The 12,076-nt window shown below is 38.6% G+C and overlaps 1 protein-coding gene across 5 annotated transcripts in view; it reads right to left on the bottom strand.

Moving 5' to 3' along the window:
• chd6 (chromodomain helicase DNA binding protein 6) overlaps nucleotides 1-12,076 on the bottom strand; it is a 127,360-nt gene that overhangs the window by 50,727 nt on the left and 64,557 nt on the right. For all 5 annotated transcript variants that reach the window (XM_042510233.2, XM_042510223.2, XM_042510241.2 and 2 more), the window contains exons 5-11: nucleotides 10,396-10,549; nucleotides 8,497-8,646; nucleotides 7,247-7,312; nucleotides 7,021-7,079; nucleotides 2,476-2,593; nucleotides 532-618; nucleotides 224-361 (exon numbers count right to left, since the gene is read on the bottom strand). In XM_042510233.2, the coding sequence (XP_042366167.2) occupies nucleotides 224-361; nucleotides 532-618; nucleotides 2,476-2,593; nucleotides 7,021-7,079; nucleotides 7,247-7,312; nucleotides 8,497-8,646; nucleotides 10,396-10,549 (772 nt within the window). The remainder of the gene's footprint in view (nucleotides 1-223; nucleotides 362-531; nucleotides 619-2,475; nucleotides 2,594-7,020; nucleotides 7,080-7,246; nucleotides 7,313-8,496; nucleotides 8,647-10,395; nucleotides 10,550-12,076) is intronic.

Below are 12,076 nucleotides of genomic sequence, written 5' to 3' on the forward strand. Positions count from 1 at the left end.
TATTGGGCCACTTCATAGAAAATGATTTCTCTTTTTATTTTTTTTTCGTCACGCAGTTTACAAAAGTGAACCACATATTGTGCTTTCTCAAAGAAATTTTCTGCTCTCTCCTTGAAACTAAACCTGTGTTGTATTCATATTTTACAGATTTTTCTCCTGTAAAATAAACATCAAACTGCAGTTTTTTCTCCTCTTATTAGTCTTCTATTGTTTTTCCACTCACTATGTGTCTGAGGTCTGCTGGCAGTTTCTGGATCTCCTCGAACTCTTTGATCTTTTCTGGGTCCAAGTCCTCCTGCAGCTCCCACGTCGCCTCCTCGTACGAGAGACTGCACCACTTAACGAGGTAATGGGTCACCTCCTACGACAACACACAGGAAAATAAAGTGTGTGTGTGTGTGTGTGTGTGCGTGTGTGTGTGTGTGCGCGCGCCACAGGAATAAGAGGGTAGCACCACACCGAGGGCCTTCAGTAATAACCATGTTCAAACACTGCAGGGAGAGCGAGCGTCTGTGTTTATGTGTTACCTACCTCTCCAGTCTCAGTATCTGTGGTAACAGCCACCTCCAGCACTCTGTCCGCCTCCACGTAGTCTGGGTTAAACAAGTCCTCATCAGGCTGGAAATAAAGACAGACAACATGACATCAATGATCATCCACTAATAACTACATCAGGCATTTTTTTGGATAAAGCAACAATTTGTGCAAAGACTGTAAAATAAGCAAAAATCTGTGAAATTACCAGTGATGCACGATAATGATTATTTCAACCGATACCGATAATTTCTTTTTGTTTGTTTTTCATTGCCCGAGGGTATGAAAGGCTGAGATGTGGTGAGTACAGATGAATTTATTTAATGCATTTTCATAAAAAAAAAAACGAAATTTCAGACAAAAAGCTGGGAAAATCGCATTTTTGTAAAAGAAAGTCATTTTCAAGAGCAAAATCAATTTCTTTTTTATTTCTTTTGGGTTTTTTTCCTCTAATCTTCTTATGTCAACTTGTATGTACGGACATAATATTCAGTTTGAGTTATAGTGGAGCTATAGAGGGGAACCCCAAAATGTCAGGAAGCCCTCGTCCCCGTCACACACACTGACTGATGACACGTTGTGGACTGATCTAGCTGTGCAGCAGTTTGACACGCAGCATAATGCAGCGAAACCATGGCAACATGGGCGAAATCAAAGCAATTTATGCTTATTATTACAGACTCTATTTATCGGCCAAAAAATGTTTCATCCAAATTATCTCTGTGACATCATAACTCCCAGGCTATGGGCCGATAATTTCGCTGCATCCAAAATAATTACCACAAAATAACCTTAAACAATACCTGAACAAGAGAAGAGATTGGAAACAGGGGCGTTAACCATGACATACCGGTGGTTTTTAACCCTTTGATTTCTTTTGAAAACATGGGAAAAAAAGAGCAACTTTGGTACCCAAAAATTAAATAAAATTGAGGACTTTTTTTTTCAAAACTTACAATTTGCACACACAAAAATTCCCCAAAACAAGCAAAGAAACAAACAAACAAAAAATAAATAAAAAATAAACAAAGAGGGTAATTATTTGAAAAAACGGCTTAACAAAATATATAATTCTGTCACATAATTTTAAATACAATTACAATAATGACAATCAAAAATATGGTTTTCCCAAAAATTTTAAATATTATTTTCTAAAAAAACATCTCGTCAAGTTGGCAACTGCCTTTTCCGCCATGTTTTCGAGATAAAGCAAAGCAATATGCTGATGGTTCAAAGGTTTCAATACTTGTGAAAGGTGTCTGTCTGCAGCACGAGAAGGGTTTGTAGAAGGGGAGGGAAATTATTTGGTTAATACTCTTCATTTACAGTATACCATATTATCTCAGAGGGCTTTACAGCTGGTATAACATGTACAGACCTGACAACAGGTGTAGTAGAATGTGGGAAGAAAAAAAATACAAAATACAGTAAAATATATTTAGAAATGTCATTCAGTGTTATTTCTTTCCACACTCTGTCTGTACCAACTGTAAAGCCCTCTGAGATAATCTGGTGACTTTATCCGACATAAATAAAACTGACTTGACCCAACGTTTATTTTGAAAAGCTTTAAAAAAAAAAAAAAGAGGTAAACAATGAAGTCTGACATGCTCCCATGTAAATGAAATTGCACAGCAAAGGCCAAATTATGCCCTTAAATCAAGGTGTTCCCACGGTAACAACATGAAGAAGCTAACCTGCTGACCTTTATTGCAGCAACACTGAATGAATGTGTTGTGATTTATCAAGTGTGCATTTTTCAATGAGCACCTGAAGTACTCGTGATTACATTTCCTAACAACTTTGTGGCACAGAAGATGGTTTTGGTAAAAGCTTTTCTGAATTATTAAAAACAAATTTGTCCAGCAGGACTCAAAGTGAGAGGGCTCGTCCAGAGCAGTCGGTAACGCCAGCTGACAGCAGGTGATGTTTCAGGGTTACCTCGGTGAACAGGTGTTTCATCTGGGCCTGTTTGGTCCGGAAGCGTTTAATCTTCTGGTGGATTCTGGGATCTTTCTCGAGCTCCTCCAGAGTGGCCCACTTGCAGTGTAGGTAGGAACTAAAAGAAAACACACAAAAAGAATCGACACAGATTTTAATTGATGAGGAATATGTATGGATTTAGTCTGCATGTTCGTCTGTTGGGGCTTGGCGATATGGGAAAAAAATATTGACCAAATATTTTTGGCCTGCACCTCAATCTCGTTATTGCGAAGCAGGGCTGGACAATATATTAACCACTGAGCACCTGGACACATCAGCACTAGCACTTAAACCGGAGCAAGACGGCTTGATTTCTTCCAAAAATACGGTTTAAAACTTAACAAGCAACTTGGAAAGAAAAGAAATAGTAAAAGGTGACACAGACATGTTCTGAAAATTAGCTAAGGGGAATTATTAAACATTATCAAAACATCGGCCAAAAATATCCACAAAACTATATTTTTAATACTTTTAAATCATATAATTAAAATTGTTTTACAGAAAAAAGTAAGAAATGCATTTTTTAGCACTTTCTTTGAGTCATTTTCTTTTTTTAAAATCTTTATCTTTTGACTTTTTTGGCTTTTCTGGTAATTTTATTTTAACTTTTCTTTAACTTCTTGTTATTTTTGCTTTGTCTGTTTTTGTTTGTTTCAAAAGAATGGGCCACGTACACATAATGCCTGCTGCCTCGGCTATCGCTGGCACAGAGGTATAAGAAAATAACTGAAACTATTTATCACAAGAATAAAAAAACCCATCCAAAAACCCCCAAAATGACTTCTTTCTCTCCAAAATAAACTCAACATAAAGCCCTGTGCATGTAGGGAGAGAAACTACAGAAACAGATCAGTCTCATATTGTTTCTGTTTAAATCACATAACAGCAGCACAATCTATTTGAAACAGGACTTAAATCTATAATAATAATTTCAGCTCAGGCTTGGCGCAGTTTTTTCTTTTAGTATTGTCACAGTTAAACATGAATTATTCTGGTCTTAGCCAACAAACCGGACTAACAGGAACCAATCAAGCTTCTTGTCAAAATGGATAAAGAATATTCTGATTTCGCCGACTACAGAATTTAATCATTAAGCCATTAAAATTATTTCAAAATAAGTAAAAAAAGGTTAAGTGGCAAAATACAATTGTGTGAAAACACTATGTATGCAGTGATGACAAAAAAAAAGTACATTAATACATGTGATCCTTTTGAGAGAAAATTAACAAGAAATTGTGGGTCAGTGAACATAAAAAAGGAAAAAAAATTTTTAAAAAAAGCAGCGGCCGTGATGTATCTCCTCTGTATCCTCCAGACTGTTTAGGCAATAATTTCTATCTTTATGCACCACACACCGCTGAATCTTACAGACCGGGGGAGAACGAGGATGTCTCACTCGGTGATGCTCTAACAAAGAATTCCCTAATCATTAGTCGACGGTAAAGAAAGCAGAACAAATGTTGTTACTATGGCTACAGTTTGACACGCATGATTTAATCCATAAACCACAATCTATAAATGGACAAACATAAATGTCACCGCAGTGTTTGCTGTGCAGTGACTAAACCCCCTGTGCAACTTCTCATACATTTGATAATGTATTATGTATAATGATGATTTTTTTTTACACTACAAATATTAAATATGGGAATCTTTCTCTGTAACTTTATCATTTTTGAATACTTTATTCTAAATAAAGTCACGGAACAGTAAAGCCTTCACCATCCATTCAGTCTGATTCAGCTCGCCATGTTTTATTCATCACCCCGGAGAATAAATTACAATCATAATAATGACGGTACAGTATATGTGTGTAGGAGTTTTCTTAAAGATACAAAGTGCTGGAACAAACGGCAGCGTCTCCAGAGATCCTCAGACTGGCTGCAGGAGCCGAGCCTCAGTGAGAGGATGAAAAACTCTCTGCTCTCACTCAACAGTTACTGCTGAGAAGCACTTTACTGACTCTGGAGAATAGACCGCTGCAGAAACACAGCCCATGTGTGCAGAGTCAACTTCTGTGGGAGAAATCAATGTCATGAAAACTATTAACTAAGTCATTCTAACAAAGTCAAGACACGCATTAAATGCTTTTATCAATCATGAGGGGGACTCCTAGCACCTCGGAGGATGCACATGTGCGTCGTGGCATCCGGGACGTTTTGTAGATTCACAGGGATGTTTTTTTGGTAATTTCTTTGTAAGCATCAATAACAAACGTTCTCAAATCTAGACTCCTAATGTCAATCTGGACCCAGCCCACACCGCGTATTAGGAATGCAATAATAAATGCAATGTGGATGTTTCCTGCTTCAAAAGATACGCTGCAATAAATTGTTAGATTTGTAGAATATAGTCTACAAATCGTTACAGCGACCCTGTCCCGAGATTAAGTCTTAAACAGAATCGTTTCCTTGTTTGACATTGTTGTCATGGCAACGTTAACAGCCAGCGAGCGTACAATGTCCAAGCCATCAAGTGTCCGAGTTCAAGGGTTGGCTGACAGGCGAAAATAAGCGAGTTAGTTAACGGTTATCAGGTGCTAACATTATGTCCCGCCGGCGTTAGAAAGCGAGACTTTGGCGTCCTCTGTCAGTGCACACGACGTCGCCAATGCAGTGAGGATGTCACCATCACAAATGTGCAAAGAAAAGAAAAGTTGACCAAGAAAAAAGAGTTTTCAAAGACGAGCGGACGGAGAAATACGCGTTCATTTTGAAACCTGTTGGCACAGAGACAGTTGGAGTCGTAAAGAGTTGAAATGTTTAACGCCACTATGACACAAAGCACAGACAAACGGCAACGTCCTCAGAATACAGAGGGGAGGACAACAAAACTTTAACAGTTAAAATCTTCCTATGAATCAACAGACAAGTAGTTCGGCTTGGACGTATTTTGTCTCAGAAAGCCTTAAACTTAACTTTACTTAAACGTTAATTGTAAGTTATAAGCAAGTTTAATGATAATTTGCTCATCATCAATCGTTTCGGACCTTTGGCCTTGAATAGAAATCGGATTTGGACCTTTGAATATCACGTTTAATAACCCCTGCTGCATAATGACGGGGTTGAGTAAAGAGCCTGAGGAAGCAGCTCCTCGGGTCTCAGTTTTTGTTCTTTCTGTGGAGTTCACATGTTGTTCAAAACCCGACTGACAGACGGTGCTGGTATAAACAAACGCCGTGTGTTCCAACAGCTTCATAATCAGTTCAGACTAATAATTAGAATTACCGCCTTTTGGTTGTATGCTAAAATATGGATGCTTCATACACGTCTTCAACGCAGCAGCACAGATCTAAAAAATCAACACAGTTTCAAGATAAGTGTCACTATTTCTGTATCTGACCAAAAATTTCCCCCTCTGTTCCTATGTTACAGCCTTGAGTAATGGCTGGAGGAGGGATGCTGAAGAACTTTATGATGTCACAGTGAAGCCGACCTTTGACCTTTAAATTCTGATTTGTTCATCACTGAGTCCAAGTGGATGTTTGTGCCAAATTTCAGGAAGTTCCCCTCAAGGTGTTCATGAGATAGCATGTCCTCAAGAGTGAGACGGACTCAAAGTCAGAGTGACTTTGACTTCTGACGGTCAAACTCTAATCAGCTGCTTTTGAGTGAAAGAGGACGTTTGTGCTAAATTTGAAAAGATTCCGTCGAGGCAATCTAGATACTGCATTCATGAGAATGGGATGGACGGACAGACGGACAACCGGGAAAACACATTTCACACAGCTTATCGTGGCTGAATGCAAAAAGTATCAGCTGATAGATTCAAAATGATGAAAAACGACGTGAAAAACAGCACACTGGCATAAACAAAACGCAGCCCCAGCGATCACATGAGCTTCCTACAGGTGCGTCAGTTTCCACCAGCAGTCTTAAGACAATAAAAAATCACCAAAACTAAAAGTCCACAGCCACGCTGGCAAGTCTGTTTCCAAATCGCACTGTGATCCATCCAGCCATCGTCGAGACATTTTATAAATGTCATCCTGTTGGTGGCTCTTGGAAAAGATTCAGGGAATCACTAAACAGTTGCTGAGGTATTTCAGTCTGAACCAAAGACTGATCCCAGATCTCAGTGACCCTCTGGTGTCTGTCTGCAGGTCATGTACTGGTCATAAAGCCCGCCCCCTTCATGTTACATGTTAGTGAATGGGACGTGGGACAAACTGAAAACTGAAAGTACACACCAAATACATTTTTCCCAAAGATGGTTTTTGTCACTGAAGGTAGTTCTCATCACCCTGATGCTTGTTTAAGTGTCTGTTTTTATGAGAAGTTTTATTTTAATGACTTAGTTATCTCTACAAAAAGGGGATGGTCGGTTGGTCCGAGGCACTAAAAACAGGCAAAAAAAGTCCCCACTGTTCATACTCTGCCAACACAAAGCTGAACTTGGCACAATGAACCTGTACAAATACAAAGCCATAACGGTGTTGGCTAAATGTTTAATATATGAAATGCATGTAAATGCGTGAATTAAGATTAATGAAGAGAGACTCACAAATTTCTGTACTTGACGTAAAACTCCTCTGTCTCCTCCGGTTGGTCCCCTGATGAAGTCTGGGGATGCAGGGAGAGATTAAGTGAAGAAGAAATAAATACATGAAGAGCAGCAGGAGAAAACATTTTAAAACGAGGGGCAAAATAACATAATGTGTGTGTGTGTGTGTGTGTGTGTGTGTGTGTGTGTGTGTGTGTGTGTGTGTGTGTGTGTGCGTGTTCTTCACCTCTTTCTTCACTGTTTTGACGGACAGAATTTTCTCAATGATGTTGGCCTCGTCCTCAGGTGGCTCCTGAGGGGGAAGCAGACAGAAAAGATTAGCTGCCTACAAGGATGAAGGTCAGTTCACAGAGTCTGTGATCACACAGCAGCCATGTAATAAAGACTTGAATCGAAACACAGCATTCAAGGAGCACCTCACATAAAAAAAGATAACTATGTATATAAATCCTATCCGACGGGAGCGTTAAATGTAACCTCCAAAATGACCATTAAATTGAATCAAAGCCAATCCAAAACAGTTTCAACAAAAACTGAACATTACAACCTTCATGAAGTTCCTGCAAGAATTTTAAATGTTACATTCAGATCCTGAAACTAATTTCTTAAGGTTTCCTGTCAAACACTACGAGTAAAAGACTTTTTTACTGAATATTCGAAGGCAAACTGTTACGTTTCTATTGACTTTAAACTTATTTAAACTTTAACACTTATTTTGTATTTTCGTATTTTGAGGCCATACTGCCCACTCCTACCGGGCAGTCGGTGATCATCTTGATTCCAATTTCATACACCCGTCTGCCTAATTTGGTAAGTTTAACCCTTTGAAACCTGGAGTAACATCACTTTTGTTGTGCTGCTTTCAGACACCTTTTATAAGTACCTAAACCTTTGAACCGCGGCCAAATTGGTGCGATTTCTTTCAGAAGCATGAAAAAAAAGTGTCCAACAATTTAGAAAATAATTTCAAATAAGCTAGGGAAAAATGTCCGGGGAAAAAAAAATAAAATCCAGGGAAAAAATTATAACGATCATAATTACATATTTAAAGTTACGTTACAAGATTCTAATGAATTTCAATCACTTTTTTTCCCAGGCCATTTCCAACTTTATTTTTCTTTCTTATTATAATAATAATAATTGTTTATTTATTATTTTTATACAATTTTTTAGGTAATTTTCTTTTAGTACTTTTTACTAATTTCTTGCTAATTTTTGGGCCATGGCTTCTTTCACTGCTCATTGCTTTCTTTCCATGTTTTTAAAAGAAATCAAGACAATATGCTCAAGTTTCAAAGGGTTAAAAAAAACATTTTGAGTAACTGTAATGACTTTTCGTTGACTGAAACATTCTGAGTTGTCATCGACAAACTATGAAGAAAAAAAAGACTAACATTTGACCAGCACTAATAAGCATATCCGTCTACAGACTAAGCCTGAATCTAAAATAGCCGTTAAATTAACAGTGTTCATTACCTCGGCCTGCCATGCCAGAGCGGTGGCGTTGAGCGCCGAGATGCGACCGGCTCCAAGAACTGCGATCGTCTCTCCATCATCGTCTACCACCTTGAAGTCCAAATCCTCGTTATACTTCCTCCTCTTGACCTGACGTCCTGAACGCCGCTTCTAAAAGAATAAAAGGTAGACATATAATGAGAGAGAAAAGAGTGAGATGTGAAATAAGAGTGGAAGAATTAAGGAATAATAAAGATGAAGAGGGATAGTGGAGAATTAAGAAGACAATTTAGGAGTAGGGAAAAGGAACGACATAATAAAATGAGATATTGAGGTGAATTAGGGGGAAGTGTGAGATGGAGAGAGGGAAAGAAGATGTATTACAGTGAAAAAGCAGAAAGAAGGACATAAAGGCAGTGGAGAGAAAGAAGAGGGCAGAAGGAAATGAGAGAATAACAGCAGTTGTGATCAAGAAAATATAAAAAATAGAGAAAAAACATGGAGGAAAACCAGAAAAATGTCACAGGAAATTTGCTGCTGCTTCACTATTTAATGTGAATAAATGAATATCTGATCAGGCAAACTGAACATGCAGCTGAGCCCGTTAACAAAATAACATCAGGTAATAAAATGTCCGGGAACATGACGTCCAGTATGTTTATCACCACGGATGTGACGGGAAAAATGTTTGGGATCATGTTTTTTTTTCTGCTCTTCAATTGTCCGGTATTAGTGTTTTCCATCCAACTACTGTTGATGCTGTAATGTTGTAAGATTATTAAAAAGTAAATCGATTGTGCCCATTAAAAGTCGAATCATAAGTCTGAGACACCTCGGTTGACTGAGACTGCTTCAAGTCGAGCAGTCATTGATTTGTTTGTGCTGAGCAGTGTACCTCTGGGGCGTTTTGGTCCCCAGATTTTCCTTAAGAGTAAACACTCTGACTTTCAAGCTACTCTTTGGTAAAAGGAGGTACGGACATGCAGACAGCAGCACGGAGGACGAGAGAGAAGAGACTTTCTGCTTAGAGGTGGGGAGTTTAGAGCTCACCGAATAAAAGATAAAAACAAATAAGTAAAATAATCAAAAAGAAAAGCAGTGAGATCTCACACATTTATAAGAGAAGCTGAAACCATTAAATGTTTTTTACATGAAAGATGGTGATTATAAAAATTATATTCTAATCAATCGACTTATTGTTACAACTGCACTTGTATGTTTTGACATTATTTGTGTGCAAAAGTCTTAATTTGTAAAGTAGTTACCAAATAATAGTAGTGGACAAAAAAAGTAGAGTATTTTCCTCTGAAGTTTAGCAAAGTAGAAATGGAAAGATCAATGCACTCAGTATAGTTGTATATTTTTAGCTCTGGAATGTAATAATCTTATCATTATAATAACTCTAAAAAGTTATCTCAATTTGATTAAACAATATTCGTGCATTTTTTAAATGTTTCTCAAATATAAAACCTGTGTTTTTTGTGCTGGGCAGTGATTTGTGACAGGTGAAAACAAGAAGTTTTTCTCTTATCTTGGTGAGGATGCTCTTGAACATTTTTTAAATTTTATCTCCAGAGAGGAGTGAAATTAAGAAAACATTAATGAATCCCAAAAATCAATGAGTGCTGACAAAACAAAAACAAATCATGCATACAAACAAGATAAGAAAATATGTTTGTATATTGTTTCTTGCATGAGGCCCAACGTCTCACTCATTTAAGAGACTACAACTCCGAAAACTCCAACTGCTTCCTGTTACAAGCGTCTGTTTCTACTGTTTTCTATTTGTCAAAACACGTCGGCAGAGATCCTTCCCTTTCACCCACACCACCTGTAATCTCACATGTCTAAATCACAAAGTGTATTCACACCAGTGCTTCCAGTAAACCCAGGGTGTCCAGGGTCTTTGTGTCCACTCACCGCGTTATCCAGGGGGTCTTGGCTGTCCTCTCCACCCATGTTGAGGGCTGACATTGAGGTAGTGTCGTCACTCTCCGCCCCCTCCTGGACAGCCAGCTCCTGGTTTCTCCTCTTTCCCTTCTTCTTCTTCTCCACCGGCGCTGCGCCAGGATCTCTGGGAGGAGAGGAATTTCGGATGAGTAATTAGCAGCTCTCGTAGCCTGCAGCAGCGTTTTTTCACTGAGCCAGAGGCTGGAAACTTTACTGCTCCCTGAAAGATTTGTACAAGGCTGGCTGAGAGAGAGCAAATATTTAATCTTCACTTTGTTCTGATCTCTTTGGGTACAATTATGAAGACAAAGGACAACCACTGGAACGATCGCTGGGACCATCAAGCTGCTGAGATGCTGGACACAAGATCAGTACGCTTTGGAGCAGAAGGCTGATGGTTTGAAACACGAAGCTGGTTGAGAGATTGAAGGAGCGGGGTGTTTCCTGGCTGACAGCAGATCGCATATTTGAGGCAAAAACACCTGAAAGATTATTTTCTTCGAAACAGTGGCAACAGCAGGACATGTGAAACAAGGGTCAATTTTGGGCGCAGTTTGCTTTTACTGTATGGATTGGGTGGTATGACAGTATTTCGGTATACCAGCGTATTTAGAAATCCTGAACGTTTGTTTTCAATACTTTCATAAAAAACAGGTGCTCCTTTTTCTATTGAATTCATTGTATGTAGTGCACAGCACGCACCACCAGAGCTCCGGTCTCTACTGGTGGAACAGACAGCTGAGCTGACAGACACCACAACACCTTGTGTTGGAGGGAGAAGTTAGAGGACTGTAAACAGCTGGTGGCACACAGAGACCGTAGGGGATAACGACATATTTTTTTTAATATAACGCGGTGAATTAAGGACTTATTTTGATCAAACTGGAGCTGATGATTGTTGGAGCAGTCAACTTACTAACTAGAATACTAGAAAGAGTAACCAACATGGTTTGGGTGAGTTTTATTTCTGTTTCTGTTGAGTTTGAATAATGTGTGTTTTATGATGGACTAACGAGGAAATTCAGACCTGTCAATCTTCTGTGACCCAGAGAAAGTTGAATTCAAAAGGTGTTTACTTTGTATTTCTCTGTTTCATATTTCTGTTGTGTATGTATTTGTCTGAAAAGTCAACAGTGAGTAGCTCTCTCACTGTCGTGGGAGGGGCGATCCAGCTGCACAATTACCCGATGAAATTTCAAATTTCAGGAAGGTATCAACTTTTATTACATGCTGCCCAAGCCTACTTCCTTCTCTTTTGTACAATGAAATAATGGAGTTGTGTGCAACAAGTAAAACAGTAACACTGACATATTACTGCACCTCTCTATCTTTGCTTTTACTTCACAACCTGTTAAAGAGCACTCAGCTGCTCTGAAGTGGGTTAAGAGAGAAAAAGGATTAGAGACGGAGATGAGGACAAAAGAGAGGAAAAAGGATCATTTTGGGAAAGAGGAACTTAACAAGAAAGGCTCCGAAAAACAGACTGGGTCATGAGAGTGACATCTGTGAAAAAAAACATGTTTTTAAGAAAAATACATTTTCTGTGTTTCTCTCGGATTTATCTAAACAACCTCTCAAAATAGAAAACACAGTTTGTGAGTGTGTCTGTTCTTGATGTAGGGAAACCTTTATTACTAAATCGGAAAGAAAC

Source organism: Plectropomus leopardus, chromosome 2 (assembly GCF_026936395.1).
Source record: "Plectropomus leopardus strain MGB_pleo_1.0 chromosome 2, ASM2693639v1, whole genome shotgun sequence".
NCBI lineage: Eukaryota > Metazoa > Chordata > Actinopteri > Perciformes > Serranidae > Plectropomus > Plectropomus leopardus.